The 25,914-nt window shown below is 47.5% G+C and overlaps 11 protein-coding genes across 13 annotated transcripts; 5 read left to right on the top strand and 6 right to left on the bottom strand.

The window, feature by feature from the left end:
• Nucleotides 1-52: 52 nt before the first annotated feature.
• CNI02965 (hypothetical protein) lies at nucleotides 53-1,797 on the top strand. 2 transcript variants are annotated; one of them, XM_024658740.1, is made up of 5 exons: nucleotides 53-216; nucleotides 279-552; nucleotides 602-995; nucleotides 1,054-1,421; nucleotides 1,505-1,797. In XM_024658740.1, exons 3-5 carry the CDS (start codon nucleotides 917-919, stop codon nucleotides 1,625-1,627), a joined length of 570 nt encoding a protein of 189 aa, XP_024514411.1. In that variant the 5' UTR covers nucleotides 53-216; nucleotides 279-552; nucleotides 602-916; the 3' UTR covers nucleotides 1,628-1,797. The 2 variants fall into 2 exon arrangements, with proteins under 2 accessions (XP_024514411.1, XP_024514412.1); XM_024658741.1 differs by lacking the exons at nucleotides 53-216; nucleotides 279-552 and having other exon boundaries at nucleotides 574-995.
• Nucleotides 1,798-2,054: 257 nt separating this feature from the next.
• Nucleotides 2,055-4,476, bottom strand: CNI02960 (conserved hypothetical protein). The gene is made up of 7 exons (XM_572912.2): nucleotides 4,055-4,476; nucleotides 3,955-4,005; nucleotides 3,081-3,915; nucleotides 2,863-3,031; nucleotides 2,614-2,810; nucleotides 2,353-2,560; nucleotides 2,055-2,289 (listed from the first exon to the last, which is right to left on the bottom strand). The coding sequence occupies exons 1-7, from the start codon at nucleotides 4,131-4,133 to the stop codon at nucleotides 2,260-2,262; spliced, it is 1,569 nt and encodes a 522-aa protein (XP_572912.1). The 5' UTR covers nucleotides 4,134-4,476; the 3' UTR covers nucleotides 2,055-2,259.
• Nucleotides 4,477-4,875: 399 nt separating this feature from the next.
• On the bottom strand, nucleotides 4,876-8,506 carry CNI02950 (transcription corepressor, putative). Of its 2 annotated transcripts, XM_572650.2 has the most exons (14): nucleotides 8,321-8,506; nucleotides 8,189-8,269; nucleotides 8,027-8,128; nucleotides 7,880-7,970; nucleotides 7,724-7,809; nucleotides 7,572-7,664; nucleotides 7,434-7,516; nucleotides 7,131-7,376; nucleotides 6,905-7,080; nucleotides 5,954-6,850; nucleotides 5,807-5,902; nucleotides 5,261-5,752; nucleotides 5,043-5,210; nucleotides 4,876-4,994 (listed from the first exon to the last, which is right to left on the bottom strand). In XM_572650.2, exons 1-13 carry the CDS (start codon nucleotides 8,355-8,357, stop codon nucleotides 5,045-5,047), a joined length of 2,646 nt encoding a protein of 881 aa, XP_572650.1. In that variant the 5' UTR covers nucleotides 8,358-8,506; the 3' UTR covers nucleotides 4,876-4,994; nucleotides 5,043-5,044. The 2 variants fall into 2 exon arrangements, with proteins under 2 accessions (XP_572650.1, XP_572649.1); XM_572649.2 differs by having other exon boundaries at nucleotides 5,043-5,752.
• Nucleotides 8,507-8,622: 116 nt separating this feature from the next.
• CNI02940 (hypothetical protein) lies at nucleotides 8,623-10,329 on the top strand. The gene is made up of 6 exons (XM_024657850.1): nucleotides 8,623-8,923; nucleotides 8,991-9,131; nucleotides 9,205-9,321; nucleotides 9,372-9,482; nucleotides 9,538-9,658; nucleotides 9,713-10,329. The coding sequence occupies exons 1-6, from the start codon at nucleotides 8,741-8,743 to the stop codon at nucleotides 10,027-10,029; spliced, it is 990 nt and encodes a 329-aa protein (XP_024513464.1). The 5' UTR covers nucleotides 8,623-8,740; the 3' UTR covers nucleotides 10,030-10,329.
• CNI02930 (homoserine kinase, putative) lies at nucleotides 10,137-11,824 on the bottom strand. Its single transcript, XM_572893.2, has 3 exons — nucleotides 11,062-11,824; nucleotides 10,892-11,011; nucleotides 10,137-10,835 (listed from the first exon to the last, which is right to left on the bottom strand). Exons 1-3 carry the CDS (start codon nucleotides 11,779-11,781, stop codon nucleotides 10,602-10,604), a joined length of 1,074 nt encoding a protein of 357 aa, XP_572893.1. The 5' UTR covers nucleotides 11,782-11,824; the 3' UTR covers nucleotides 10,137-10,601.
• Nucleotides 11,825-11,964: 140 nt separating this feature from the next.
• On the top strand, nucleotides 11,965-12,707 carry CNI02920 (small nuclear ribonucleoprotein E, putative). Its single transcript, XM_572906.2, has 5 exons — nucleotides 11,965-12,124; nucleotides 12,179-12,211; nucleotides 12,274-12,336; nucleotides 12,400-12,499; nucleotides 12,572-12,707. The coding sequence occupies exons 1-5, from the start codon at nucleotides 12,098-12,100 to the stop codon at nucleotides 12,625-12,627; spliced, it is 279 nt and encodes a 92-aa protein (XP_572906.1). The 5' UTR covers nucleotides 11,965-12,097; the 3' UTR covers nucleotides 12,628-12,707.
• A 310-nt stretch (nucleotides 12,708-13,017) lies between these two features.
• Nucleotides 13,018-14,211, bottom strand: CNI02910 (hypothetical protein). The gene is made up of 4 exons (XM_572891.2): nucleotides 13,572-14,211; nucleotides 13,380-13,501; nucleotides 13,253-13,319; nucleotides 13,018-13,198 (listed from the first exon to the last, which is right to left on the bottom strand). The coding sequence occupies exons 1-4, from the start codon at nucleotides 13,743-13,745 to the stop codon at nucleotides 13,130-13,132; spliced, it is 432 nt and encodes a 143-aa protein (XP_572891.1). The 5' UTR covers nucleotides 13,746-14,211; the 3' UTR covers nucleotides 13,018-13,129.
• A 98-nt stretch (nucleotides 14,212-14,309) lies between these two features.
• CNI02900 (expressed protein) lies at nucleotides 14,310-15,395 on the top strand. Its single transcript, XM_572907.2, has 3 exons — nucleotides 14,310-14,543; nucleotides 14,614-14,950; nucleotides 15,042-15,395. The coding sequence occupies exons 1-3, from the start codon at nucleotides 14,383-14,385 to the stop codon at nucleotides 15,312-15,314; spliced, it is 771 nt and encodes a 256-aa protein (XP_572907.1). The 5' UTR covers nucleotides 14,310-14,382; the 3' UTR covers nucleotides 15,315-15,395.
• On the bottom strand, nucleotides 15,362-17,233 carry CNI02890 (structural constituent of ribosome, putative). Its single transcript, XM_572652.1, has 8 exons — nucleotides 17,005-17,233; nucleotides 16,609-16,946; nucleotides 16,434-16,555; nucleotides 16,270-16,375; nucleotides 16,125-16,215; nucleotides 15,796-16,062; nucleotides 15,652-15,706; nucleotides 15,362-15,576 (listed from the first exon to the last, which is right to left on the bottom strand). Exons 1-8 carry the CDS (start codon nucleotides 17,148-17,150, stop codon nucleotides 15,433-15,435), a joined length of 1,269 nt encoding a protein of 422 aa, XP_572652.1. The 5' UTR covers nucleotides 17,151-17,233; the 3' UTR covers nucleotides 15,362-15,432.
• A 312-nt stretch (nucleotides 17,234-17,545) lies between these two features.
• CNI02880 (oxysterol-binding protein, putative) lies at nucleotides 17,546-22,330 on the top strand. The gene is made up of 13 exons (XM_572653.2): nucleotides 17,546-17,665; nucleotides 17,719-17,928; nucleotides 17,985-18,327; nucleotides 18,377-18,445; nucleotides 18,507-18,640; nucleotides 18,687-20,489; nucleotides 20,546-20,760; nucleotides 20,829-21,040; nucleotides 21,117-21,196; nucleotides 21,256-21,384; nucleotides 21,441-21,601; nucleotides 21,659-21,762; nucleotides 21,818-22,330. The coding sequence occupies exons 1-13, from the start codon at nucleotides 17,611-17,613 to the stop codon at nucleotides 22,050-22,052; spliced, it is 3,750 nt and encodes a 1,249-aa protein (XP_572653.1). The 5' UTR covers nucleotides 17,546-17,610; the 3' UTR covers nucleotides 22,053-22,330.
• On the bottom strand, nucleotides 22,234-25,894 carry CNI02870 (expressed protein). Its single transcript, XM_572654.2, has 4 exons — nucleotides 25,639-25,894; nucleotides 25,429-25,523; nucleotides 24,979-25,371; nucleotides 22,234-24,922 (listed from the first exon to the last, which is right to left on the bottom strand). The coding sequence occupies exons 1-4, from the start codon at nucleotides 25,685-25,687 to the stop codon at nucleotides 22,343-22,345; spliced, it is 3,117 nt and encodes a 1,038-aa protein (XP_572654.1). The 5' UTR covers nucleotides 25,688-25,894; the 3' UTR covers nucleotides 22,234-22,342.
• Nucleotides 25,895-25,914: the final 20 nt, after the last annotated feature.

Genomic DNA, 25,914 nt, shown 5'->3' with positions numbered 1-25,914 from the left:
GCAAGGCCTTCATTGATGGATTCAATTCACCTTTAAGGAATCTCCGCGACCTCCACCTTCACACTTCTCAAACAGAATTCTCTTTTAAGCGAAAGTGAATCCAGTAATATAGTTGGTGGTAGCTCTTGATAATCTTCTCTGGTTGATACCAGTTTCAATCAAGCCGGCAGAGATTTCTACAGCTGATTCAGCTCAGTTATCGTCAAGGGAATGATTGTGAGGGTATAAAAGCCTAACGGCTGAAGGCCGCGCATAGACATTCTGACTTTTTACATCAGCCATAATAATACCCTTTAGTACAACTTGCCTGGAATTCTCACTAGCAACAGATGATATCCACCAACAACAATGAGCGATCTGCAGCGGATCCAGACTTACGGCACCCTTGAGACTCTCCCCCGCCCAGCAAATGGTACCCCGTCCCCTAGCAAAACAGCCATTGATGTCACATCAGAGGGGCAAGTTGAGTTCCAAAATAAAAGGTCGACACAATCAAGTTAATTAAGTCAACATCGCAAGTGGTTCTTATTGTTGGTATTTAGTGTCATTCAGGTAAGTAAATACATTTGACATGTTTTAACATATTCTAATAACCTTGAAGTATCTTGATACGGCGCCTATCTCTGCTATTATAATTTTCACTAACTCAATTCAAGAGGCTCTTGGCATTCAATACGCTGTTTATTCTTTCACACCGGAGCAATACTCCAAATTTATCCTCCACGCCTTGAGCGGTCTAACTGGAGTTGATACGGGAAACGGAAACTCAAACACATCTCGTTTCATACAGGTAAAAGTAAGTTGATCGAACGGTACAGATCCCTTCTGCTTTCAGGTTAGTTATCGCTATCTTTGAGTTGCAGGAACTCAACCTCGCTCTCACCATTTCCTGCCTAGCGGCACTGTCGCCAATGTCATGGGTCTTGTCATTGGTGGTCTCTTCGGCTTCATCACTGCTCACTATCAGCAAGCCGGTTGGAGAGGGTTATTCCGAGTACGTCCTTAATTATTTGCGGGGATGTTAAATCGCTGACATATATAATTTTACTGTAGATATGATCATCGTCATTCTGCCTTTCGGCGTTTCTGCCCTTGTCTTCATCCCCAAGACCGCTGGTGATCTTGCTGAAAATCTTCCATCACGCGATAAATCCAAGAGACTCTACATAGTAAACTGTTTCTTGATGCTCTCCTCAGTTATCTTCCTCGTCCTCGGCATTACTCAGCGCACCTTACGGCTGAAAGAAGCTAGCTTCTTGGTACCCTTCCTGCTCTGCTGGCCCATATTTGTGATCTTCTATGGGGCGAGATTATCGGAAGGTTATGCCTTGACACCCCCCCCCCCCCCCCCGTCTTTCTGGAAGATCCCAAACATGACCATTTTGATTGTATTGGCCCTTGGTATTTACCCATGGTGGTTAGTAAGTCATAGGGTTTTTTCTCGTAATCATTTACTGCACGGAGGCGATATATATGCGAGTAGGTCAACCAACTCCCTCTGTAGTGCGATCCATCAATTACTTCAATGAGCCTGCCATCATTGCGGCTGTTCGAGTCCTTCCTCAAGATATTTCTGCTGTCTCTATGGCTTTTTTGGTTCCGCCTCTCTTCAGGCAGAGCAAAGTAGCGTACTAAAGGCATCTGAAGGAGGGACGGTCATTGTAGTTTAGAAATGAGCGTTTAAGTGGACCATGGGAGAATTTCATATGGAGCATTATTGTATAGTTAGCAATTGTGAGAGGAAGGTGTCTCCTATGAAAGATGGTGGGCGGATGTATCAAGAATAGGCGATGAAAATGGTCGTCAAAGATTACAGGAGGGTTTTCTACGAGAAATCATCTTCATGATTTCCAGCTTGACCTCATGTTCCACGTTCATCTAACCTGATTCCTAGCCCGCCCAGGTCACATCCTGCGAGCCTTGTCTAGTTCCCATCTCTGGTGATTTAAAAATGCATCTTCAGTATTTTCTCACATTGCGGCGGTTGTCGATCCAGAAATGATCTTCTTATCACACTCTCCATGCACCTCGTCTCTCCAGTCAAAACTTGTTCCCAAAACCATCATGCATGAGAGATTAAGGTATAAGGTCACTATGATCAACAAGGAGATAATACGTTTGTACGAAGAGTCCGGACCGGGTGGAAGACAGAGGGGAGGAAAGTTGGAGTACATTTCCTAATACTAATCCTCAGAAAGATTCAACTTGCTACAAATCTACATGTTCTTGAATCATTCACACGCCCCCATGGAACGCGTCTTAAACGTCTACAGTAAACTCCCAACGATGCTACAATCGCCCAGCAATCGTCAGTGTCTGTGCACCACTATGCTGGAAAAAAGAGAAACTCACCTCGAGATGTCCCCTTAACGTATCATCCATCATAATCTCATGCCGTTTTTGGACGTATGCCGCCTGATTTGTCACGTCATGCCTGAGCTTGGCGATCGATTCCGGTTCCCCAATGTTCTGTTCTAATAGATAACTCAGATTCTCCACCGCCCGCTCAAGGTCTCGTTGATTATCCTCAAACAATTCCGTTTGATTATTTCTTTTTAAACTATTCGCTAATGTCAGTAATTTGTCATATTTGGAAACAAAAGGCGGATCTACTAGAAAGCCATGCAGTAAGTCCACTTGAGGGTGATTCGCGCCCGGATGACGGCGTCTACTGCTTGTTTCGCAAATTGCACTTCGATCCAGGAGAGGTTGCCTGCATCCTGCATTTGTTCCATTTTCTTTTCCGTTTTGGCATAAAATTCGGTGTCGAGTTTGGCAGAGTGCTCATGGTTTGCCCATCGGTTGAAGTACTGTTGAGTGTGATCATGAATACTTTTCAATGAGAAAATATGGGAGACTCACGTGAAGATACCGTTCCAAGCTTGCACGAGACTTGGCCTGCACGTCTCGGGCGTCTATACCACTCTTCTCGTCAAACCTGTTACATTGGTACCAATTTGTGCCGTGCTCCGACCAAGGACCCATGCAAACCCAGCAGAACTCCCATTTGCACTTTTTACAAGTCATGTGGCTATTTTCATTAGCTTGTATCCCTCTGAATCCGGCAAAATTTGACTAACTTGCAGCCACCATTCTTTTCAATAGTGGATTGACATTTAGTGCACTCTTTAGTGTTTGCTTGTAGCCAGTTGGCGGTTTCACTGTCATCTGCACATTTCTTTTCCCAGAGTCTGACAATTTTGCAAATAACAGGGCGGTGGCTCGCGGCGTATCCACACCCGAAGCACAAATCTTTTCCGCACTCACACTCCACGGTCGGTACCAATTGATTCAACATCCGTTGGGGCGCTTGAGTGCAGCCAATAATATATGGACAATCCGGGTGTGGACACCATCTAAGGTTTGGAGAATCCGAGACGAATGCCGCATTCAATAGGTTATAATAACGATCCGATATTTTGTCCCCAGCAAGCTCTTTGACCATTTCACCCTTGACAACCCGCTTACACCCGCTCTCCATACACTGTATCCTCCCACTCTCACCTTCCTCCTTAATTTTCCCAGTCAAGTACTCACCCCAACATGTCTTACAGAATCGATGTCCGCAACCCATAGCAAAAGTGTCTTGCTGGGCGGATTTACCTTCGTAATCGGTAAAGCAGATGGGGCATTCGAATGATCCAGACTGGGATCCGGGAAGGGGTTGAGTTGAGGTGGAGGGGGACGAAGGTGGGGAGAGACCGGCAGCAAGGAGCGTGGCATCCGGTTCTGTCCAGAATACTTCTTGGAGCTTTTCAGTATTCCAATTGAAATGTCGTAGAAGAGCGGCAGCTGTAGAGGCTGGAATGACGAGAAGAGCGGCAACTTCGTCGATCATCTTTTTCTGCATGCCGATGATCTCTTTCAAGTCGTAGACAGTGTAGTTGACATCATAGGGCTTCTTGGAAGGTACAGCTGTTTCGATTAGTTGGTGCTTAAAACTGCTTCACTCACTTTCTATAGTGGGAGACAACACATCAAAGTCATCCGGCTCAGATGCAGAATCTAGGATTATTCAGCATTTGCCGCAAACTTCTGAAAAAATAGCACTCACCGTCCATAACATCGTCGGCGTCGAAAACATCATAATCATCTTCGTAGGCGAGATCTTCATTCTCTCCATCAGACGACATCTTAGGTGCCTCGTTCTTCCCCTCTGGAGCGGATGGTGAAGCGACAGTTACTGTCTCTGGTTCCGGAGTAGGCCCTTTCTTGTCTGCGAGACGCTTTGATCTCTTTGCGTTTCTGGAAGTTGTAGCTGGAGCTTCTGGAGTCGGGGAAGGATAAGAGCGTTTACTGCGTGTGATGGTAATTGCGGCTAATGGGAGGAGGGTAGGGTGGCGTTATAGTGAGTGTGCGGATAAGTGTGATGTGGACGGAACGAGAGATGAAAAACGGCTAGCTGTCTTTCTGATGTACTACAGCTGCCTGAATATCGAAAGAAAGGGGAATAGGAGAAGAAACAACTTATAAATCAGTCATCTAAGTGGAGGAAATGACCTCAAGAGTGAAGGAGACAGGACGGTTAGCAAAGCCGAACGCACGGATGATTATGTAAGCCTCTAAGTATCTCAAAGGGCGTCAACCATGTCTTCCCTTACTTTTGTCATTTATTCGTTGCCTCCTCTTCCAAAAAGGCGCAGCAAGGTGGTCAACTGCTGGTGATCTGCTCGGTTACATCTTGATATTGCATGCATTCACTTGGGACAGCGTGGCCGTTGTGTCGGATAACAAGGCGCACCACGGGGGGCACAATAAAACATCATTACATAAGCAAACCTGCGATCGCGAGCTGAGATCCACTGACGCAATGCTAGAATTTTTTAGTATCCTTTATATTCTTTGGCGTGTCCAGTTGTCCTGATCTCAGTGCGTTACAACGCGAAATGCATGATAGAGACGGGTTTGTTTTTATTGAGAAGCTTCAAGAAGACAAAGGCCAGGAGAAAGATGCATGTAAACGTGTTCATTGAGTATACCATATATTGTTTTACCTAACAAATGGTCAGCACGCCGATAAGTCTTTGGGGGAAGCGACCTACAACTACCAGGATCCCTCGTCTGCCTTCATCTTATCTAGCACATCGTACCACACCGATGCTACATTTTTGCCCTGCAATGTCTTCGAGAGCACATCCAACACTTCCGCCGCTATTTCACGCTTATCAACACCCAAGAGTTTGGGTTCCCATCCGGTGGGTTTCGATTGACTAAAATGCAGCCGTCAGCCCGCATAGATAGTGCTGAGGGGGTCATTTACTGGTATACAGGGCCAATGAGGTCCTTCATCACCTCTCCAGCCCTTTCCGCAAAGTTCTCATCTCCCAAATATTTCATATACCCCAGTAACCAGTGTTTGTGTTCCTCCTTTGAATCCAACAGCACCGTCCCTCGAAGTTTCATTTCAAACTGTGACATGACATATGATTCTTCTATCCAAGGTGCATTACTCTTTTCAGTCGTCGTCACTGGTGCCGACTTGGCGACAATCTGATCAACAACAGAGAGAGGACCTGAAGGGCCACTCGGCAAAGGCTGGATGCCAGCAATAGGGGGGGAGGCAATGGTGCTCCATTCATGCAAGGATGCGTCGTAAGCAAAGGCTTGAGGTTCGGAAGTGATGATCACAGGAACACCATTAGGTCGGACAGTGCATGAAATGATGTCAAAAGAATGGAATGAAGATGATCCCGGGAAAAGAAGATGGTGGATGCTCGACGGTGGGGAAAATGCTTTGCCGTTGCGGACGTTTCTAGCAAGGCTATCAGCTTCTACATGTGTCAAAAGGAATCTTAGAAAAGCTTACATGACGCGCACTTGACAATCCATTGTTATAATCAACAGCATCTTGTCTTCCCCTTGTAAGTCATACACCAAGCCCGATAATTTCATGTTTAGTATCCTGTTCCGTGATCAACTGAGTGATCCACATCAGACACAGGTTGTGACTCACAATCGTCCTGCAGGGGAATACACCCTCAGACTACCATCCTCGCAAGCCGCCGCACAAAAATTCTTCGTGACAGTAACCGCCAAAGCCGCTTTCGGCAAATAATCCATCCACCTCTGTTCACCGTCTGCAAAGTAGCAAAGCACATTTTCCCCTTTCGGATCTGAAGTATTTCGGGCTTCGAGATAGATACTACGACTTTCATTCCCAATAGCTTGGGCCCGCAAAATTGATTGTACTTGAGGGTACGGGAGATAGGCTTTTGATGGACCAGCATCCGAGGGAGAAGGTGCCACCATAGGTGCTCGGATAATTTGGACTTCAAACTGCTGAATTGGTTGCTGTACGGGCATGCCCCTCCCTCGTACACCTCTCGTAGGATCCTCATATGACCCGCTGGCCTTTCTCTTGTCCCCAGCTCTAGGTGAGGTGCCTGATATACTTCCACTACCAGGTCCAAAAGCTCGGTGCGCATCTTCAAACATCCTCGCTGTTGACGCTTGGGCCGTCGAGGGACTGGCAAAACCTTGTATAGGTCCACTGAATGGATCAACTGGTGGTGGGGGTCGAAGAGCTTGGCGGCTTGGACCTGCACTAGGGCCAGCGTTAATGTTACCATTAGAGAGATCCACACGGCGTTTGGCTTTGCCCTTTTTAGGTTGTAAGACGTTGACATGAGTGGAGGTAGTGGTGGAGGGGCCAAAGCCGTTGGTGATAGAGGCAGCGGAGGAATGAACCGCAAGAGGTTGGTGAGCCCGTTTGGGTTTGTAATCGTATTCTCGAAGGACGAGTTCGGTCGCAGAAAAGTCGGCAAGGTCGGTGAACTCAGAGGGTTCAAACTGGATAGCACACACTGAGCCATCAACGGAGGAACCGTACAAGACATATCCGTCGTTTGACCTACAGGAATAAAATTTAGGTCACATTTCAATTGCAAGCAGTGCTCAGACTTACCAGCAGAGGTCCATCAAGTCGGCTCCGAAAATATCTTTCAACACCACCAAAGGCTTGTAAAGTGTATTTCGCCAGATGGAAATGCTAAAATCGTTTGCACCAAGCGCAAGCATGCTGGAAGCCGTCGCTCTTCCTTTAGGTTCACCCTCAGGAAAGAAGAGGCGAGGGTTGAAAGCCTGACAATCGAGTGAACAACACAGATCACTACGGAGTTATGGATACTCACAGCCACTTGGATTGTATTTTCGTGTCCAACAAAGGAAATATCCGACGCCCAACCCTCTCGATCAATCACCGCAGCAACAAACACTGGTCCATTCATAGCATTGGACGCTGCGATGAAAGCACCGTCAGGCGACCAGCTCAATCTTCGGAAGAATGTGCTTTGCGGTGATGTCTCGAACGGTTTGGAAATGGTTTCAGCTAATGACCAGTCCTCAGTGTTCCAGATCTTCACCGTCTTGTCGTCGGACTAGGAGTGATGAACGTGTTAGAATTGTCATAAAACTGCGCAGCAATTTAGACTCGCCTGGGTAGCAAGGTAATTCCCAACAGGATCCCAACAAACTCCTTTAACAAATCCCTGATGTAAATCAAGTTTCCTCAGTCGTTCTGTAAGAAATGATCCTTCAGCTTGATCAAAATAAAAAGTGTAGAAGAGTCCTACCAAATGTCAAGCCATCCCAAATCCAGACAGTACTGTCAAGGCCGACGGATGCCAACATGGTGTCGTCCCTTGACCAAGCTAGATCCACAACATCTGAAATAGGACATTAATGTCAAACGCCAAATGAGAAGGAGGATGTGACAGTCTCATACCTGCTACATGCCCAACCAATCGCGTTAAAGCCTTCCAATTTTCGACATTAATTTCGTCAGAACCCCAAAGTCGACCACCTCCATCACTGGCCCCGAAGCATTGATCAGCGTTTTTTTTTTTTTCCTTTCTATCGGTGAAAGAAAGGCTCTACGTACGGATCAAGACCCCATATCATAATAACCTGGTCATCTGATCCTGTCGCTAGGAATCTTCCGTGGTGAGCCCACCTCACGGACAGCACAGATCCTGGCGTCTCCATCAGCAAAGTTGCCTTGTCGTACTAGTTTAAAAACGATATTAACCGGTATGGGAAGACATCGTGCATAACAGCTTAGGGTTTTCTTCTTCCTTCTCTGCTTCCACGTCGAGAATAGGCAGCGTCGACCATATCTTAACTTTATGGTCTACCAATTGAAACCAGGCCTCACATTAGAATAGACAAACTATTGAATAAATCCACGCACCTAGGCCACCTGTTGCCAATCGGGTACCATCTGGATGTACAGAAATGCTGTAGATGGCTGTTTTGGCTTTCTTCTCCCCCACTGCAACCAAAAAAGATTAGCGAGCACTCTCCATTGAAAACAACGGCTTACCGGTATGTTCCACCCAGTTGGGCTTGGTAACCTTCATAATACCCTTCTCACAGTTATCCTCTTCCTTGGAAAGTTACAGAGGAAGAAGTGAAATACACGGTATTCACGAACTTCGCTGTAATTACTCGCCGTAGCTGACCGTTGTAACAACAGCAGCAGCTTCGAGCTTCGACGACGCGACGACAACAGCAGCAGCAGCAGCAGCAGAAGAAGAAGAAGAATCAACAATGATGACGTGGAATTCTGATAATCATCAGCAGCATCATTTTAATCTTCGGCCTGATTCCGCACGCGTTAAATCAAAACAAACAACCACTTCTTGCAAGCAAGCAATCACCAGCGCGGACCAGCATTCATCATTATCTCTACATCCTGCATCTCATCTCCCCGTTCTTATTTTGAACACAGCTACATCCTAGCATGGCCCCAAGAAAATCAGTCTCCAGTCGAACTGGCAAACCTCCAGCAGCTAGTTCCAGCAAGACTACCCTCGACTCCATCCCGCCTGCGGATATCCCCGAAAGTCTCACGCCGGGATATTTGTATGAGCCAACAGAGCGACAGCCCTTAACTCAAGAGGAACAAGCAAAGCTCATCCATGAAGTGGGTCTGCTGTTAGGCAATGGTGCCCACCGGTAAATTAGAAACAAGCTAATATTAGAGGTATCAGCTTGTAGGCTTCAACCCTAAAAACCTCGGTGCAGATCTTACGGAGACTGCCCGTTTAGAGATGTATAATGCGGTGACTAGTATAGACAATTGGACAAACACGGTAGCGAAGGATTCTAAATCTAGAGCCGAGCTGATTCACGTAAGCGCAAGGCCGTTTAATGAACGTTGGAATAAGCCCCTATGATCAAGTAACTGATCATTTGTCATTCTAGGGTCTGCATGCTCTAGAAACGCTGTTAGAGACACATGTGGATAAAGCCTTTGATATGTTCACCTCATGGCTACTGCGAAATCCTTTTGAGTTCTCACCCGACTTAGAAGTAGTCTTAGTGAGTCGAGTATCAGAACCGAAAAATTCCTTGAGCTGACGATTTAGTAGCCGTGGCAGAAGGGTTTGGATTTCTCTCGGGGAGAATACGTCGCGACACAACTTGGGGGACAAGATGGGCTACAGATGAAGCTTGATAAGTTGCGCACGGAGGTTGAACAAGTGAGTCCCTTCCGGCTATCCCTCGCTGTTGCGACGCTTATTTGCATCGCCAAAGGCCCGACTGGTATCTCAGCGTCTAGAAATCGCTGAAAAGAAGCTTGACCGGCGGATAGAAGTACTGAAACAACGTCAAGCACAGGTGGGATTCGTGAAAGAAATCATCGATTCTGCTGGTCGTACGTTCCATCAATTTAGTAAGCTTGCCAATGCTGAATCGACTTCTCCCAAAGTCAATCCTCTACCAACACGCGCCGCCCAACTTCAAACAACACTTACATCCCTCCAGTCCGCTCTCATTCCCCTCGATATCATCCCCATCCCGACTTCAACCGGCTTACCACCTTCTTCTGGCGAACATACCAAAGCTTGGGAACTTGGACGAGCGGCTTATCTTAATTGGGCGTTGGGGAAAATGCTTCCTCCAGGAGTGGTGGGCGAGAGTGGGGATGCGGAGAGGTTGGAAAGGATTGAGCAGGAGATAGAAGAGACTGGGCCTAGGGAGGGGATGGAGGTTTTAACAGGGTCACTCAGGGATATGTCACAGTGAAACTGCATTAAAAAGGAGCGACGACATGTTATTTGTACTCGTATGATTATAGCTGATGCTACAATCATAACAAAGATACAAAGCATCACTAGGTCGACGCATCTCGCCATAATTTACTTTCATAGTGGTTCCATTCGACAGGACGGCATCAGTTGAAGGCTTTGGTAAGAAAATAAAGGACCTCTAGGACAGAGACCCTCGTGTGAAGTGAAGAATCCAAAAAGAATTGATTTATTACAACGAGACGGGCTATTGAATTTTGTCGTACAGATCAATAACTGTCACTCCTCCAAATGCAGCTTGTAAATTTCCTATATCTTGATAGGGTTAGCAGTGATCAGCAGTGGTTGGTTTTCGGCCAGTTTCATCTTTGAAGTTCTGCGCCTGAAACCAAAAACCCTCCCGAGGCCGAGCAGTGCCCCTATTTATGCGAATGATGCAGCACAATTGCCCGATCAAATATTTACAGAGATGACTTCCAGCGTAATTACTCACATTTTGGAACGCAGTTCCAGTAAGTAGCCATGCAATGCTTATATATCCGCGTTTTATACTGCAACAATCCCAACCTCTTAAGCTTCTGTGATATCCTCAACCCAACTTCCCTTCTCGTCAATATCCAAAACCTTATGGTCGACCAAAACCTGCTCATCTCCGAATATTCTCTCAATCTCGTCGGCGATAGCCTCGAAGTTGTGGGTGGCAAGAGCGAGAATGGTAGGACCAGCTCCCGAAAGACAGATACCTAGGAGACCCGGATGGGAAGTGGGAGTAAGGGTGGAAAGAATTTTGGGAAGACCGGGGATCTGCACCATGTCATATCAGTCTCAGCATTGTAATGAGGATAGAAGGAGCGCCATACGAGGGTCATTCGGTAAGGCTGATGGACACGGTCACCCATGGCATCGTAGATGAGGTCAGGGTCGGGCGGAGATCGAGCCAAAGCGGTAGTAAGCACGGCTAATCTTTGAAGGTTGAAGATCTACGAAGGAGTCAGAACAGAAAAGCAACCAAAGGCAATTTAAATCTCACCATGTCCTTCCTAGAGTAGCTTTCTGGCAATACACCCCTAGCCTTGGCAGTAGCCAGCTCAAACCTGGGAGACACGGCGATCGCCTTGATCTCCTTCGCCCATCCGAACCTCACAAAGTGCCCAATACCGTGAGGGGGCTGAGGGGGGCTCTTACCCCAGTCGGGTCCGGCATCTGGGGGATACTCTGGGAGCACCTCTGCCAGAGGGATGCTGGCAGCGGACATGTCCTCAGGAGAAAGCTCACGAAGATAAGAGCCAACGAAACCACCCATAAGCGCAGCAGTAACATTGTCCGGATGTCGCTCAACCATGAGGGCAAAGTCAAGCAAACGGGATTTGGGGAGATTGAGGTTACCGAGTAAGTCACCGAGAAGGACACCGGCAATGACCGCGGCTCCTGAGGAACCAAGACCACGTCCGAACGGGATTTCGTTGTGAGCCTCAATGGTCACTCCAGGAGGAAAAGTGGTGATACCGTTTGCTCGGAGGACATAGAGGGCTACTCTAGTCAAAAGGTTTTTATAGGGAGAAAGAGGAACGTTATCGGAGTCAAGACCGGTGTAGATGATCTTGGGCAACGATTCGGCGCCAGACGACGCAGAAGGGATGGTGACAACGAGGGAAAGAGAGAGGGAAAGAGCGATGCCGCAGACGTCGAACCCCGGGCCAATGTTTGCAGAGGTACACGGAACGTGGATCTTGTGCTTGCGGGCTGCCATGCTGAATATATGGTGGAGAAAAAAGAGTGTTTACCTGCAAATATCCAACGAAGAAGAAATCGGCCAGCTCGACTGCTGGTCCAAAGCTCGAAAAGTCAATATCCCAAAGTGGAGGTCGAATTAAGTGATCATGTTACGTAATGGAATACTTTGCACTCTTCGTCGCATGCTCCGCGGACTCTGGTCAATTCGAACGAGATACTTCAGTACGGTATAACCTGCATAAACAACCAGATTTTCAGCATCCACATAGCCACAAACACGGCGAATTACACTCTCTAAACCCGACCCCCTAAGAAGAAAGAAAAAAGTCAAGATGTCTGGCCGAAAAGTGATGGTTCAGGTGTGTTATGCTGCTCGTTTGCCGAGAGGATTCCTTCTGATCATCAGCATATAGCCCATCAACATCATTTTCTCCCACCTTCAAAAGGTCTGTCTTTCGATGTGATAGGCAATCAAAAGATTCGAAAAGCTGATGCTCTCGTCTGACAGCACAACCGTGTCGCAATTTGGCTTTACGACAACAACGACTTCCGTATCGAAGCGTACATCATTGTGAGTCCAATTTTCTGCCCAATTGACTGAATGATGACATAACTAACCTGGGAATGAAACCAGGGTTTTGATGAGTTCATGAACGTGGTTTTGGATGACGCCGAAGAAGTGTATGACTGTGGTGCTAAGCCCGGAAAGGAGGTTCCCCCACGGAGAGAACTCGGTATGTTTTACCAGCGCCCTATCTCACATTCCTTCTTTTGTTACAACCAACAGCGCTGACTTCTGACTTTAGGACGTATATTGTTGAAGGGTGATAACATCACTCTGATACAACCCGTGACGGCTTAAAGAAAGGAGGAGAACGCCCACTGGAGTTAGAGCTGTTTGGTGCATGAAATGTAATATCGCGTTTACCCATTATTACCCGGATTTTATCGAGGGAAAGGGGAGGTGCAAGATGGTTCCGCCTGTGAATACTGAGGCTAAGAAAGAACAATGAGGATCTCCACCTGACGTTACACTTGAGTCCGCCTTCTTGGGCTTGTCACTGATGGACTAACAGAGTTAGAGATGCTTTACAGGACTATTCTTTATTTTACTGAGCTGTAAGTGAGCATCTAGAAGTTTTGATTTAGGTTGATATTGTTGATGGGAGCAATTTAAGGCGTCTTGCTTGATACACATATGGAAGAACGGTCGATCAGGATCTTTTCGATCGGGACAACCCTACCCTTCGAATAAAGCGTAATGCCATGCTACATCGTCCAGACATAGATTTAAAGCCACATCCACATGTTCTCCATTACCGCCAAAACAAATACAACTTCCTGGGCCGCCGCTTCCAGGCCCGCTACTGTATAGTACATAGTGACTCTTCACTCAACTTTGACGCAGGCTTGGTCGTTTCTTTGGGTAAGAGCTAAACACCGGTCAGCAAACCAAATGATTAATCATCTTTAATCGGACCACTCACATTCACCATCCTCGCGTACATGGGCACTAATACACCGCCGGGGAAGGAAGTCCCTTCTGGGAAGTACCTGATAATTTGAGTGTCAGAATACGCCAACCGAAAAACGAGAGTGATCATTTATGCTTACCCGCCATATCGGACGACTGTCATAGGCTGCATGGATGCTCCAAGGGGGAGAATCGTGCCCGCAGGAACGTAAAACCCCTCATTGCTTTTCTTTAAAATATTATCCAAGCAAGCATCGCCGTTCTAACAACTAATCAGTTCTGACATCTCACTACTCAAGGTTTTTCGTACGTTTTCCGTTGAGGGTACTTACAAATTCTAGATGAGCCCAGCTAGGCTTCCATTCTCCTTCTTTGAAATAATCTTTTACAAGAGTCTTGCCATCAACCAGCTCTTCGACCGTTGCAGGGTCACTTTTCTTCAAATACTCTTTACGCTTTGCTTTCAACTTTTCCTCCTTGTCCTTGGCTGATGAGCTCGACGGCATAATCTTTACCTTGGGATATATGGGCTCCTTTAACAAATCCAATGGGTAACCAAAAGGTTGAATCACAAACCGATGAGTTTCAGCCGATATAAGCACTTATTGTGGCGAACAAATTGTAGACAGTTCCTTTCATGAGTAATTCTGTGCGCCTTGAGAGCTTTTCCTGTTCTCGTGACAGCTAAACATCCTTTATCCTTCTGAGACAGCCGTTTATCAAACACTTGAAGGGCGATGCTTCCAAATACAAGGATTTGATTGAGCGTCTCCACGACCCGCAAATTGGGTAGTACCCGAATACGGTCTGGTGTTGCCGTTCCCTGGAGGGCTAATAATGAGAATTTATACCTGGAGAAAGATGTGATTTGGAGGAGATCACAGAACGATTATATATCCAAAGCTTGAAATGAAGTAATTATGAAATGTATCGCAAAAATAGTTAGTTTATTTTGTATCAAGGTTGTTGGAGGGACAACGAATGAAGAACATTGAGGACGGGCGGGCAAAATGTATTATTGCCGCACGCAAATGATCCAGTCAGCTTTACGCGACGCGTTTGTTTGTTCACCTATACATCTTCATCTCCTTCTAATTATCTTCAGAAAGAAAGCAGCTCTATACCAGCTAGTGCTGGACCTCAATGCCCCATGCTTCAACCAGTCGTCATACTGAATCCACCCAGCTATACAATCTCCGAGAACCTCCTCCTTGCAGAAACGATGCCGTTACACCAGCATTGTTTATCCCAGTCCACGCGGTTCATGAAGGGTTGAAGCGCCGCAAAGTGCGCCTTATTGGGCAGTACGTGATGTATCTCTTTATGTACGGCAGGTTGGAAGAACACAACACTCATAGGTCGTGGGAAAAGCAGGATATTGCATTTCAACAACCGCAAATCCATCCTCATCATCACCTCCCACCCATCTGCTCGCAAGCCTACAGCCACTGCCGCTCAATCGCCCACCCTCCTCGCCGACATCTCCATTCCACTCTTGGCAAACTCCCCATCAGTTCGGGATGTAACGGATGTCCTTGGTACTGCAGTCTTCTCGCGCCTGTCAAAGTCGTTTTTGCCGCCAGAGAGTGAAGAGGATAAAAGGATGGTACGGATGAAAGGTTTGGTAGGAAGGGAGATGGTTTCGATAAGGAGAGGAGAGTGGGTGAACCTTGTTGGGTGGTTGGAGGATGGGAAGGATGCTGTCAGGAAAGTGGGTGGTTCTCTTTATTTTTATTTTTATTTTCTCTCGAAGAGATGGATCGGAAGTGAAGAAAGGGTTAAGAGCTGATTTGTAGGAGTAGATTCAAACATTTGGTCCGTATGCTCCGCCCCCACCTCTTATCCTCGAAGTGATCCATATATCCAACTCTCGACCACTTCCGACGCCCATTCCAAAGTTGAGAGGAGAGATAGATGGATGGAATGGGCAGTTGACTGCGATCAGTCCCGATACGCCCAAGGCAGCTATGAAAGGTATGGCCAAGCAAACAGCTGAAGGATGCGAGGAAAAAAAGGACGAAAGTTGGGACGAGGTCACGCCTAAGCCAAAGCGAATGAGGCAGATAAGCAGTTGATAGCATTCAACAACCCTGTCTGACACAACGATTTCACCATCTCATGTTTGTTGTAAACATGCATTATTATCTACCTATATCCAAGACCTATCCAACTTGGTACAAGTAGCAGTCACAATCACTGTTGACCAACTTGCTTCACCTCCACAGGTCCACCTCTAGCGCCTGGTCCGGGTGCGCCAATCTTTGGCGGTAAGACGAGCACGCGAGTGTTGCGATGCCAGAATGTTATGAGGGTAGCTGCCAGCCCTGCCGGGTTATCCTACATCCAAGAATTCAGCTGGGAACTTTTCACTTTTATTTCACTTTTCTTTTATAAAGGTTGGCATTTACGCACCTCGTGCAAATAATGCCCTACATCCGACATGACCTCCAACTGGAATTTTCCTTGCCTGTGTAACCCACCAAAAGTCAGTCCATGAACCGCCTAACACCTGATCCCTGCTGTCACTACTTTAATTGCAAGTAACCAAAGACTTACATCTGCCCAACCATCAGTTCGCGATCCAATCTCTCCTGACCCGCGAGAACTAGCAACCTCGCGCACTTGGTTCTTAAAAATCTTTGACTGAGACCTTTGTACCATCCTTCCCAGTATGGCTCTGTCCCCACGAGATTGGTACGCCAGACTTGTTTGCCTCCAGGATTTGCGCTAGGGTCAGATGAAGAGGAAGAGGGGGCGGGGACGATGATGTGTGGGACGGAGACGCGGGCTGATTCGACGTTGCGGATAGAGTTGGAAGTTACGCTTTGTGGTATGTGAAGTATGAGCAATGGGCGGATTATAGGGCACGAAGATGGAGGACATACTGCCAATAGATAGCATCTATCACTGAACGGAAAGATTCTGGGCGTTTGGAGAGGACTGACTTCATTAGTGGGAGAGATTCAACTGCCGTACCTGTTTGTAATGTTAGCGTTTTTCTGCTAGGCAAGCAAAAAATTTGTACGGTACCTTCTACGACATCGAGAACGACAACACCAGGAATGGTGTATCCTTTCTTCTGCAATTCTGGAGCAGCGCTGACTACTGGTGCAGCGCCCATTGAATGGCCTAACAACTGCCCGCGCCTTTGAGATCAGCTGGGATAACGGGGCATGGAAAATGACGTAACGGACGATAAGAGAAGGTGATTCTTTTGGATCAGGGAACATCATTTCAATAATAGCCATAAAGTCGGATAAAAGGGTGTCATGAGATAAATCAAGCTCCAGGTTTGGGTCACTTGTAGATGTCTTGCCTGTCAACTCGGCATTAGTTTGCACTCACATTTCGCGCTCGAAAAAGGCATACCATGTCCCCGACAATCAAACGCCAATACACCCATCTCTCCATTACCTTTCGCCTTCACCTCTCTCGCGAGGGGTGCGAAACCCAGTCCGCTCGCCCCTCCTCCATGATGACAGACCAGATATGTTCCATGTCTATTCGTTTGCTGCTGTGTCCTCAACCCCGAAGGACCTGGGGGCGTTCCAGCATTGGCAGATGCGATCGATAAATTAGGGGGTGTGAGGTAGACTCGAAAAGTGCAAGGTGTGGAAGGTGGTTGCACTTCGGCGGCTTGGGCGAAGAAGGTCGATGCGGAGAGAGGAGAGTAGTCTTGGGTATCGTGCTTGCTAGGCCCCATGGTTCTGCATCCAGACGTCAGAAAAATCCCTTTTGGGAGATACTAGGTCACAGGCAGCGTACGCAGGTTTGAACTCTCCAATCCCGTCGAGTTGTTCGTCTTCCTCGTCAATCTCTTCGATTGGTTCCGATTCGTCGGCCCATGGCGCTCGAGTGGGCGGAAGATGGGGTAGCTTATTCAGCACTGATTTTCTGAACATGTCGGACATTGTGTGCTGCTGTACTATTACTAAAAAGGCCAGATGAGTGGACAAGGTCAAAGTGGACAGGTTTGATATAGAGCTTCATCCGCTATATCCACAATAGTCACAACAACCGATTCCGTCATACAATAATGGGCAACTCATACCAGACGATACGGGCGGACTAACCTCCACCCAATAATATGACACATTTTATAACTAATCTTGACGTCATAGGATTCCCAAACAATTCTCTAATCAGTTCTAATGGCGGGTGTGGAATTCATAATTGGGATCTCTGTTCCAGTTACCCCATAAGTGTCATTTTGTAATGCAATTACAAAACCCACATAACCTCCATTGCTTGGGTTCCCACAAATTGTAAGGAACCTCTGCTTGATTTGATGTATCCTATGGGGATTCAGAATTCACATCTTTCGTTATCTTTCTCCTGCAGTACATCTAACAACACTTCCAACTGCATGCGATGAGCGCGCCCATGCCCATCACGCCAAGGAGAGCCTCTCCTGAGAAGACATCCAGTATGTTGTGTCCTGGATGTTAGTATGTGATTCTGTATCTGATTCGGGCGCAGAGTTATCCACAAGTACATCTTCGAACTCGAACCTATCCTTGTCAGCCCCTCCATCTGCGTTATACAACTTCCGTTTACTCTCTGCGCTCCGTTCCGAGGATGCGTCAGAGGTACAACAGTTTTTGAACCAACTCAAGGCAGCTGGCGGGACAGAAGAGCAAATGGAGAAAGCTGGGCAGATGTTGGGAATGGCTGTAAGGGTTGCCAGTAGTGAGTCACTGATATAACATCTGAAGACAATGATTGACTGATGTTTGGGTTGGTAGTCCCGGTGATAACCTTAATCCTCAATTCTCCCAACGTCTCTTCACCAAACCTCCCAACTGGTACAGGAACACCTTCGACTCCTTTACACGTCGCCAGTGAGCTGGGACGTGTCGACATTGTCCAGCTCCTTCTGTCTGATCCCAGGATTGATGATACCATCAAGGATGATCGTGGGCGTACGCCATTGGAGTGCGCCGCCTCCCCTGAAGTTGCGTCCGTCATTGAAGAATCCCGTGCGCAACTTCAGAGTAAATACATGGCTTTGCTCTCTCAATATGTGTCAAGCCCTCTGAATTCTCCAGGTGAGAGTGCTTCCCTTGCAAAGTTCTTGGATCTCCCAAGGTAAGCCTGATCACAATGGACTACACGGTTTAGTATTAATAAGGCATAGGATGGGAGTTGTCAACTTGAATGCTCTGGATGGAAGGACTGGGACCAGCCTGTTGCACGAAGCTGCCCGGTAAGTCATATATATATATATATATATATATATTGTATGAAAGACTGACTGCAATTGGCAGACGACGAGACCTTCGATTGGTAGAACTCGCGGTCAAGAAAGGCGCAGATGTCTTCGTAAGGGACAAGCGTAATAAGAGGGTGCTGGACGGCGAAAAGAATGCGGACGATAGAATCAAAATGTTCTTGAGGCAATGTAAGTTTAGTCCACGTGCATGAGTATGCGCTAAATAGCTTCAAAGTCAATAACCAGGATAGTCTTGTCGAAGCCAAGTCTGACGGTCGACCTCCTGATCACCGTGGATTCCTCAGCAAATGGGTCAATTACAGGAGCGGCTGGCGTACCAGATGGTTTGTCCTCGAAAATGGTGTACTTAGTTACTATCGTGATCGCGAAGACGAAGCCGTTGCTTGTCGAGGTTCAATTGCCATGGCCGTCGCCACTCTTCATTCTTCCTCTGATGGGACCCGTTTCGAACTTTCCTCCAAGGTGTCTTCAGCCGTACCCAAGTTTATTGTCAAGTCTGTGCACCGTGCAGAGATTGCACGATGGATCCAGACCATTAAGCTCAACATTGAGTATTACCAAAATGGTCCCGGTGCAGAAGGCCAGGGGACTGGCCCTCCTTTACCTCGAAGAAGCGCTAGTCTCAAGGTGCATGACAACGCTGCTACTGCTGTGAATTCGCTGCCACCTTCGGATCAGTTTTTAAGCCCTACTCTTCAACGTACCGCTACCAGTCTTAGCGGCGCCAGTATTGGCAGCGTTAAACCTCCGTCCGAAAGTAGCAACACTCGAATCACTGGAACCCACCCAGAAAGCCTTGCTTTCGAAAAAGACGATAGCGATCATAGCGAAGATGACGATCAGCCGTCTACAGAGGTTATTCCTTATGAGAATGCTTATGAACTAGGCGTGCTCAATATCAAGGAACAAATCGACCTTACCCTCCAGCTCGTCGACTCTATCGTTGTCCCTCCATCCGCTCCTCCTTCCTCCGGTCGTGACACATCCACTTCTGCTCGCCAAGCAGCCGTCAAAGATGCTTTGCGCCAGTCCCTCTCCACCATGTCTAGCCTCGTCCTCAAACAAAACGCCATGTCACACGACCGCGAACGATACTTCACAAGCCGTATCCAGCGAGAAATCCAAGCTCGTCAGCTATGGGAGGAGAACATGCTCACTATCGCCAAACAGCAGGCGGAGTTTGAGCAGCAACTAAACGATGCGGCAAAGGTGAATGAGAAGAAGAAGAAGGCGTTGAGGCAGGCGAAGGGAGTACTGGCTGGTTTGAGCGGAGTAAGCGTGCCGACTTCTCCTGCGGAGCTTGGAGAACCACGTGCATCCATAGATCAGGGTATCCTGGGACCTGCCTCAACGACGGGAACTGGCGAGACACTCTCTCCGTTCTCCAAGACGACATTTACATCTGCCGGTCCGCCCATCTCGAGTACAACACCTACCGCACCATCAGGAGCCTTATCACCTCCCTCAATCCCCAACATCAAAGAAGCCCACGATGCCATCGTCGCCGCCGAGTCTGGGGACGAGGATGATGATACCGACGAGTTCTTTGACGCGATTGAGCAGAATCAGTTGCCGAATTTAAAGCTTTATGATTCTATTGCTCATCCAGAGAGAGAACTTCCTGGGACGCCGGTTACACCGGGGACTCCTGGTATTGATAGGGGAGTCGGTATAGTGGCCGATGCTGGTGGAGAGGCTGAAGAAGGCGCTGTGCAAGATTCGAAGCTGGTCAGGCAGCAATCTGTTCCCGCAAAGGGTACGATTGAAGAGTATCTTGCGAGACAAAGTTTGGAACCGTATCTGCATGTGAGGCACAAATTGCCTATTGATGATGACAAGAGGCCTTCTGTGAGCTGTGAGTTGTTTTATTATACCGATAAATACCGGAAGGGCGTCGGCTTACGAGGAGCACATGTTATAGTGTGGAGTATTTTAAAGAGTTCTGTGGGCAAAGATCTTACAAAGATTTCCTTTCCTGTCAGCTTCAACGAGTGCACTTCAATGCTCCAGCGAATGGGTAAGTCGAATCACGATTTCAAACATGTGTACATCAATTAAACCTCGTAACCTTAGCGGAAGATATGGAATACGACGCTTGCTTAACTGTTGCTGCCTCTGAGAAAGACAGCCTCCGTCGTATAGCATTCGTTGGTGCATTTGCGATGAGCAATTATAGCTCAACTATCGGCCGTATCGCCAAACCCTTCAACCCTCTGTTGAGCCAATCATTCGAGTACGCCATTCCAAACAGATATCGATACATTTCTGAACAAGTTTCTCATCATCCTGTACGTAATTCCCTGCTGCTGTTCTAACACATCGCATAAAATGGCTGACAGTATACTGGTTGGTAAAGCCTATCTCTGCGTGCTACTCTGAAGCACCCAAATGGAAGTACTATGGCGAGGTTGATGCCCAGAACAAATTTCAAGGGCGTTCCTTTGAGATTCGACCGACTGGGGTGGCCCATGCAGAGTTGATAATACCTCAAGAATGGATAAATCCGTCCTTGAAGTATCCTGATGCAGGTTCCGAGTATGGACCTGGCTTGGTGAAGGAACACTACTCGTGAGTATCACTGCTCAACCATTATATGCGGCCTGCTGTGCATGAAGTGCTGCTGACGATGAGGGACTCAATTTAGGTGGAAAAAGGTGACGACGAACGTATCGAACTTCATAATGGGATCACCTATTATTGACCATTACGGAGACCTCGTTGTTAGTAAGTAGCTTTCTCTATTTATGTCCCAACAGAACAGAAGGACTGACCATATGAACCAGCAAATCATCGAACTGGCGAGACCTGCACGCTTACGTTCAAGCCACGAGGATGGAGAGGTAGAGATGCATTTGAGATCAAGGGTAACGTCAAGGATGCCGACGAAAACGTCAAGTGGGACATCGCTGGTCGTATGTCCTTTCTAAGTTACTTACTATTTCCGAGAACAAGACTAACGACATTGTAGGATGGGACACTCAGCTTATTGCGCGAGAGGCTAGCGCTGAGACTCTCCCTCTTGAATCCGACATGAATGTGAACCAGGCGCAGAAGGAGTACATTTTGTTGTGGAGGAATTCTGAGAAACCAAAAGCGCCATTCAACCTCACACCTTTTGCCATCACACTAGTAGGTTTACTGAAAAACATGGAGTATGAACTGATACTAATGCTTGTATGACTACAGAATGACATTCCGAAGGGTTTGGGAGAATATCTTTGTCCCACCGACTGTAGGTTGCGAACAGATCAAAGAGCGTTTGAGAATGCGGAGTATGACCGAGCTCAGGGGTAAGTTTCTCCCATATCTCATGTGTCGTCGACATTTCTGATCGCTCGGGTTTAGGTTGAAGACACTGAACGAAGAGAAGCAACGCAATACCCGTAAGCTTCGTGCTGAAGGCAAACTTCCACCTCACGAACCCAGGTGGTTCAATGCAACTGTTGATGACGACACACGCGAGCGTTTATGGGAGCCGAAGAGGGCTGAGAATGGGGAAGTTGCGTTCTGGAGTGTCAGAGAGAAGAAGAACTGGGACGCTGCGGGAATTGAGCACATTTTTGCCAGTGATGAGGCATAGTAATGATCGCTTTTGAACACTTAATAATAGGGTTCGTATATCAGAAATTGAATTATCAACCCGACACTTTTTTGGTGTATGCTTATTTATCTCCTTTATTGACGTTGCGAAATTGTCATGGATAAGGTTCAGATGGCTTATCTGAGTATCTATCTCAAACACGGGGAGTTAAATGAGATGGCTGGCTACAGTTGATTCATAACGAGCTTAAATGAGCAGTGTTATGCTTTTGTGTTTTCAGAGTATATACTGTATGCAGCTAAAACAACATCGAACAGAACGCGTACGTATCAACCCAAAACATGATCATTGCCGCCTTCCCCTGCCGCAGGGAACCTAAAGCTCCTCTTCAACTCTCCGAGATCGAATTGCAAATGTGTGTTTGATAGATGGGGGCCTGACGAAGGGGTTGGAGAGGGAGTCATCGGAGCCAGTATGGATGAGATAAGGGAAGATGATGCCAAAGAAGGCTGTTCGGTTTGAGCATCAGTTTTTACTGTCTTCTTGTATTCTCCTTCGAATTCAGGCTCCTTCATTTTCCTGATGACATCAATGACTCTCTCAAGCTCGCTGACTAATTCACCGCCCCTTTTTCTCGCATCTTCGTCCTTTCTCATTTCAGCCACTCCCAAGAGATCTTCAATATTCACGCCCTTCTCCCTCACCTCCCTCATTAGCTTGATCCTTTCTTCCCTTGTCATGCCATTAAGAATAGCCTTGGCTCGAGGTAATGGTGCCGACACTGACTCGAAGACAGTATCTTTTCCTGGAGGGGGCAATTGGTCGAGAACTACGGATGAATCGTCATGGTGCGGTGAAGTAGAGAGATGTTCGGCGAGGTGGACTTTGTTGATAAAGGACTGACGATCTGTTTCGAGCGATGTGCTTCGAGATGTGGACGTATCTTCCCATGCGCGCAGGAAGTCAGGCATTTTCGGTTCCTGCACCTCGTCGCTCTCCTCCTCGACTTCGTCATTTCCCAATGCCTCTTCTTGACCACGCTCGTCCATCCGGCTGGACACCTCTCTCCCTCTCTCCCACTCCCTGATGACCTCGCCTAGACTTTTTCTGACTTTAGCCCACCTCTCCGACGTTTCTCCTTCGCCCTCTCTTCCCAGTGTGGACCGTAAGTTAGCGAGCTCACCCCATGCCTTCACCATACTCGATGTCATCTTATCAATATGTTCCACAAGTAGCTGTTGGTCGCTTGTCTTGGGAGCGAAATCCCTCTGCTGATCATTAAGAATTGTCGGGAAAGGGAAGGTGGCTTCGACGGTTGATATGCCCATATCGGAGAAACCAGAGTGTCCACCGACCAAATCATCTAGCGCCTCTTTGATGGCCATATTCTTTCTGACCTTCCTCAAGACATCTTCCACGACTTCGCGCTCCTCCTTTATCTTTCTCGACAGTTCCTTTAGGGTGCTGCTGATTTCTTCCCAGTACATATTGTTCGACTCCTCGAACCTCAATCCCAGAAGGCAGCACGCCATCCGCCGTCTTTTGAGGTGAATACCCAAAGACGATGCTGTAAGCGCAGGAGTTGTAAGCGGCGAGACCGAATTAATCCTCTTTATTGCTGTTCTTGATAGAGGAGATGACACAGAAGCAAAGGAAGAGCGCTTGTCAGGAAGGAAAATGTTTGGTAGACCAAGACCAAGACCGGCTGATGTCAAGTCTCTATTAACAGATGATCGTCTTGGGCGTGAGCCTGTCGATTGTGCTGATCTCAGAGTCTGAAGATCTGATATAGGCATACTTCTGGTTCGCGTTAGGTCGGCTCCTGACAGATGATCATTTTCTGAAGAAGGATAATACGGCATGTTCTGTAAACTTCGCCTTTTTCGCCCTGGGTCATCATCGGATGACCCAAGAACTCGAGCAGAAAATTCTGTCGGACGGATAGGAGACGAAGGGAAGTCGGTTTCAAAAGGAGAAGGGAGGAGGGAAGAGCTGTTGGTTCGGGAACGATAGGCGAGAGGAGCTGTTCGGAGGGGTATCAGGCCGGTCTCACTGACTTGAGACAAGCGTCTTGAGAGAGGGGACGGGATGTGTTTGAAAGATGTGGAGATCGGCCGGCGTTTGGTGATCGGGGTTACAGGCGTTGTAGGGGTGCTCATGCTTAACTCTGGGGACGTATTGGGATCAGGAGAAAGACTACCCCGCAAAGCTTGCACCAAAGTTTTATCACCTTCTTCGCTCGATTGGGCAGAGACGAAGCTATTATCCGCCTTCTCATCGGCTTCCATGATTCTCCTTTCATGGTGTATATTTTCTGGATTCCAAGACTTTCTGGACGTTGCACGTTCCTGGCTGGCTCGCTTTGAGAGTCGTGGGGTCCGTTCTGGGATCTGAGTGAAACGGTCATTTGGGTCAGGCATAGACATGATAGACATGTGTTGAGAACGACCAGAATGGCCGTATCGCCGTAATGAGCCAGCCTGAGGGATTCTGCTGGGAGAAGGAGTTGACAAAGGTCGTACAGGGGTACGGCGGGGTGAGGGTACTGTCTGATCCGCTTGCTCGCCATCGCTCGAAAATGACTCATTTGCCCTCCTTCTTGAGTAAAAAGAGCTTCCGACGACGGGAATATCGTACATCTCTCCCAAAACCCCGAGTTTGTTTCGGTCTGTCATCTTTAATAGAGTCGACGTTGCTGTTGCGATGTGATCTGTCATGTTGTCGGTGAGACGATGAAGGGCTAAGCGAAGCTCGTGAGAATTGTCCCCAGTCTCCGAATTAGGTTGAAGTATCTCGAGAGATGACATCATGGTGGCATTGAGAGAATCGGACTGAGCAAGGAAGGTTGTTAATGATGAGAGGGTTTGGTCTTTTGGACTTTCTGTGGAGTTCGTGGGAAGGCATGGTGACTATGAAAAGCGTTAAGTCAGTCTTTCAAAACTTGCCCTGTGCATAAATAACTCACTAGAGTTGGGGTCCTGAGATACCAAACATAATTTCCCGCAACCAGAGCAAGAACTAATAATAACCCCGCAAACTTCACCACACCTAACCTCATCACCAAACCGACCAACAGACATGCGCCAGCGGCAAGGACATCCCATCTTCCTTTCCATTTTATCATCCACTTCCTCATCTGTCCTGGCCAATCTGGTTTTATCGGTTCTGCATCGGCACCTGATACACCGCTTAGACCCGGCACATAGTCTTTCTCTAGTAACCCGGAGGAGCAGATCCTATATTTAAATTGCTCAGCAAACGTGTCTTCTGGTGCCTGCGATTGTTCACAGATGCCAGATAGGGAGAGAGCGCTAGGTTGCTGACGGTACTTCGTAGGCGTCGCTTGGCTTTCAACCTGCTACAATAGTTGATGTCAGCAACTGCGCAATATTGTTCACACATTCATTTGCCATACTGTATTTCTAAGACTCAAGCACGTTTGACCCTCGGTACCAGCTTCTAGCTCGCCCCCCAAAGTCTCGCTTAGTTGCTTCTGGCCCTCGAGCTCATCTGCCAACTGCCGTCAGCTTCCAGTTGTCTACAATACTCAGAACCACACAGTCAGAGTATCGCTACCGGTCCGCTTGATACTTGGCAGTCCTCGAAAAGGAAAACGGACACGCACCCCGGAAGTAAACATCCAACGGTCCAGAGTCTGGCACATGGGTTGCCATCTTCACTCGTCGACTCTAGGACTTTCGACCGGCCTCTCAAATAAGCGGAAAGACGTCGTTGAGTCGTCCCAGTATTGAGTTGAGCGAGTATTCAGATTATAGAATGATTCCGAGTATGTAAACAGACCTAAAATTGGCCATGAGTAGCGTCGAAAGCCGATAATACGGAGTGGAAGTCAATATATGCCTGAACACTGTTTGTTGTTGTCGAACGAAACAGTGGAGAT

The sequence above is a fragment of the Cryptococcus neoformans genome, assembly GCF_000091045.1.
Source record: "Cryptococcus neoformans var. neoformans JEC21 chromosome 9 sequence".
Classification (NCBI taxonomy): domain Eukaryota; kingdom Fungi; phylum Basidiomycota; class Tremellomycetes; order Tremellales; family Cryptococcaceae; genus Cryptococcus; species Cryptococcus deneoformans.
The sequence above is the reverse complement of the archived record's forward strand: the minus strand, read 5'-3'. Positions and strand labels throughout refer to the sequence as shown.

Bases quoted from the DNA above. Each gene is read 5' to 3' on its own strand.
- CNI02965 (XM_024658740.1), top strand. From the start codon at position 917: ATGGGTCTTGTCATTGGTGGTCTCTTCGGCTTCATCACTGCTCACTAT. The intron at 996-1,053 runs TACGTCCTTAAT...ATTTTACTGTAG, and splicing joins TTGGAGAGGGTTATTCCGAG to ATATGATCATCGTCATTCTG. The intron at 1,422-1,504 runs GTAAGTCATAGG...CTCCCTCTGTAG, and splicing joins GTATTTACCCATGGTGGTTA to TGCGATCCATCAATTACTTC.
- CNI02960 (XM_572912.2), bottom strand. From the start codon at position 4,133: ATGTCGTCTGATGGAGAGAATGAAGATCTCGCCTACGAAGATGATTAT. The intron at 4,006-4,054 runs GTGAGTGCTATT...GAATAATCCTAG, and splicing joins CGCCGACGATGTTATGGACG to ATTCTGCATCTGAGCCGGAT. The intron at 2,811-2,862 runs GTGAGTCTCCCA...CACACTCAACAG, and splicing joins GCTTGGAACGGTATCTTCAC to TACTTCAACCGATGGGCAAA.
- CNI02950 (XM_572650.2), bottom strand. From the start codon at position 8,357: ATGAAGGTTACCAAGCCCAACTGGGTGGAACATACCG. The intron at 7,665-7,723 runs GTATGAGACTGT...GTCCTATTTCAG, and splicing joins ATTGGTTGGGCATGTAGCAG to ATGTTGTGGATCTAGCTTGG. The intron at 6,851-6,904 runs GTAAGTCTGAGC...TTATTCCTGTAG, and splicing joins GACTTGATGGACCTCTGCTG to GTCAAACGACGGATATGTCT.
- CNI02940 (XM_024657850.1), top strand. From the start codon at position 8,741: ATGGCCCCAAGAAAATCAGTCTCCAGTCGAACTGGCAAACCTCCAGCA. The intron at 9,322-9,371 runs GTGAGTCGAGTA...ACGATTTAGTAG, and splicing joins CCGACTTAGAAGTAGTCTTA to CCGTGGCAGAAGGGTTTGGA. The intron at 9,483-9,537 runs GTGAGTCCCTTC...GCATCGCCAAAG, and splicing joins TGCGCACGGAGGTTGAACAA to GCCCGACTGGTATCTCAGCG.
- CNI02930 (XM_572893.2), bottom strand. From the start codon at position 11,781: ATGGCAGCCCGCAAGCACAAGATCCACGTTCCGTGTACCTCTGCAAAC. The intron at 11,012-11,061 runs GTGAGATTTAAA...ACTCCTTCGTAG, and splicing joins GCTACTCTAGGAAGGACATG to ATCTTCAACCTTCAAAGATT. The intron at 10,836-10,891 runs GTATGGCGCTCC...GACATGGTGCAG, and splicing joins AGCCTTACCGAATGACCCTC to ATCCCCGGTCTTCCCAAAAT.
- CNI02920 (XM_572906.2), top strand. From the start codon at position 12,098: ATGTCTGGCCGAAAAGTGATGGTTCAG. The intron at 12,125-12,178 runs GTGTGTTATGCT...ATCAGCATATAG, and splicing joins GCCGAAAAGTGATGGTTCAG to CCCATCAACATCATTTTCTC. The intron at 12,337-12,399 runs GTGAGTCCAATT...GAATGAAACCAG, and splicing joins GTATCGAAGCGTACATCATT to GGTTTTGATGAGTTCATGAA.
- CNI02910 (XM_572891.2), bottom strand. From the start codon at position 13,745: ATGCCGTCGAGCTCATCAGCCAAGGACAAGGAGGAAAAGTTGAAAGCA. The intron at 13,502-13,571 runs GTAAGTACCCTC...ATTAGTTGTTAG, and splicing joins GCTGGGCTCATCTAGAATTT to AACGGCGATGCTTGCTTGGA. The intron at 13,199-13,252 runs GTGAGTGGTCCG...ACCGGTGTTTAG, and splicing joins TGTACGCGAGGATGGTGAAT to CTCTTACCCAAAGAAACGAC.
- CNI02900 (XM_572907.2), top strand. From the start codon at position 14,383: ATGCCCCATGCTTCAACCAGTCGTCATACTGAATCCACCCAGCTATAC. The intron at 14,544-14,613 runs GTACGTGATGTA...TGGGAAAAGCAG, and splicing joins AAAGTGCGCCTTATTGGGCA to GATATTGCATTTCAACAACC. The intron at 14,951-15,041 runs GTGGGTGGTTCT...TTGTAGGAGTAG, and splicing joins GGAAGGATGCTGTCAGGAAA to ATTCAAACATTTGGTCCGTA.
- CNI02890 (XM_572652.1), bottom strand. From the start codon at position 17,150: ATGTCCGACATGTTCAGAAAATCAGTGCTGAATAAGCTACCCCATCTT. The intron at 16,947-17,004 runs GTACGCTGCCTG...GTCTGGATGCAG, and splicing joins ATTGGAGAGTTCAAACCTGC to AACCATGGGGCCTAGCAAGC. The intron at 16,556-16,608 runs GTATGCCTTTTT...CCGAGTTGACAG, and splicing joins GTTTGATTGTCGGGGACATG to GCAAGACATCTACAAGTGAC.
- CNI02880 (XM_572653.2), top strand. From the start codon at position 17,611: ATGAGCGCGCCCATGCCCATCACGCCAAGGAGAGCCTCTCCTGAGAAG. The intron at 18,446-18,506 runs GTAAGTCATATA...TGCAATTGGCAG, and splicing joins CTGTTGCACGAAGCTGCCCG to ACGACGAGACCTTCGATTGG. The intron at 18,641-18,686 runs GTAAGTTTAGTC...ATAGCTTCAAAG, and splicing joins CAAAATGTTCTTGAGGCAAT to TCAATAACCAGGATAGTCTT.
- CNI02870 (XM_572654.2), bottom strand. From the start codon at position 25,687: ATGGCAACCCATGTGCCAGACTCTGGACCGTTGGATGTTTACTTCCGG. The intron at 25,372-25,428 runs GTATGGCAAATG...CAACTATTGTAG, and splicing joins GCTTGAGTCTTAGAAATACA to CAGGTTGAAAGCCAAGCGAC. The intron at 24,923-24,978 runs GTGAGTTATTTA...CGCTTTTCATAG, and splicing joins ATCTCAGGACCCCAACTCTA to TCACCATGCCTTCCCACGAA.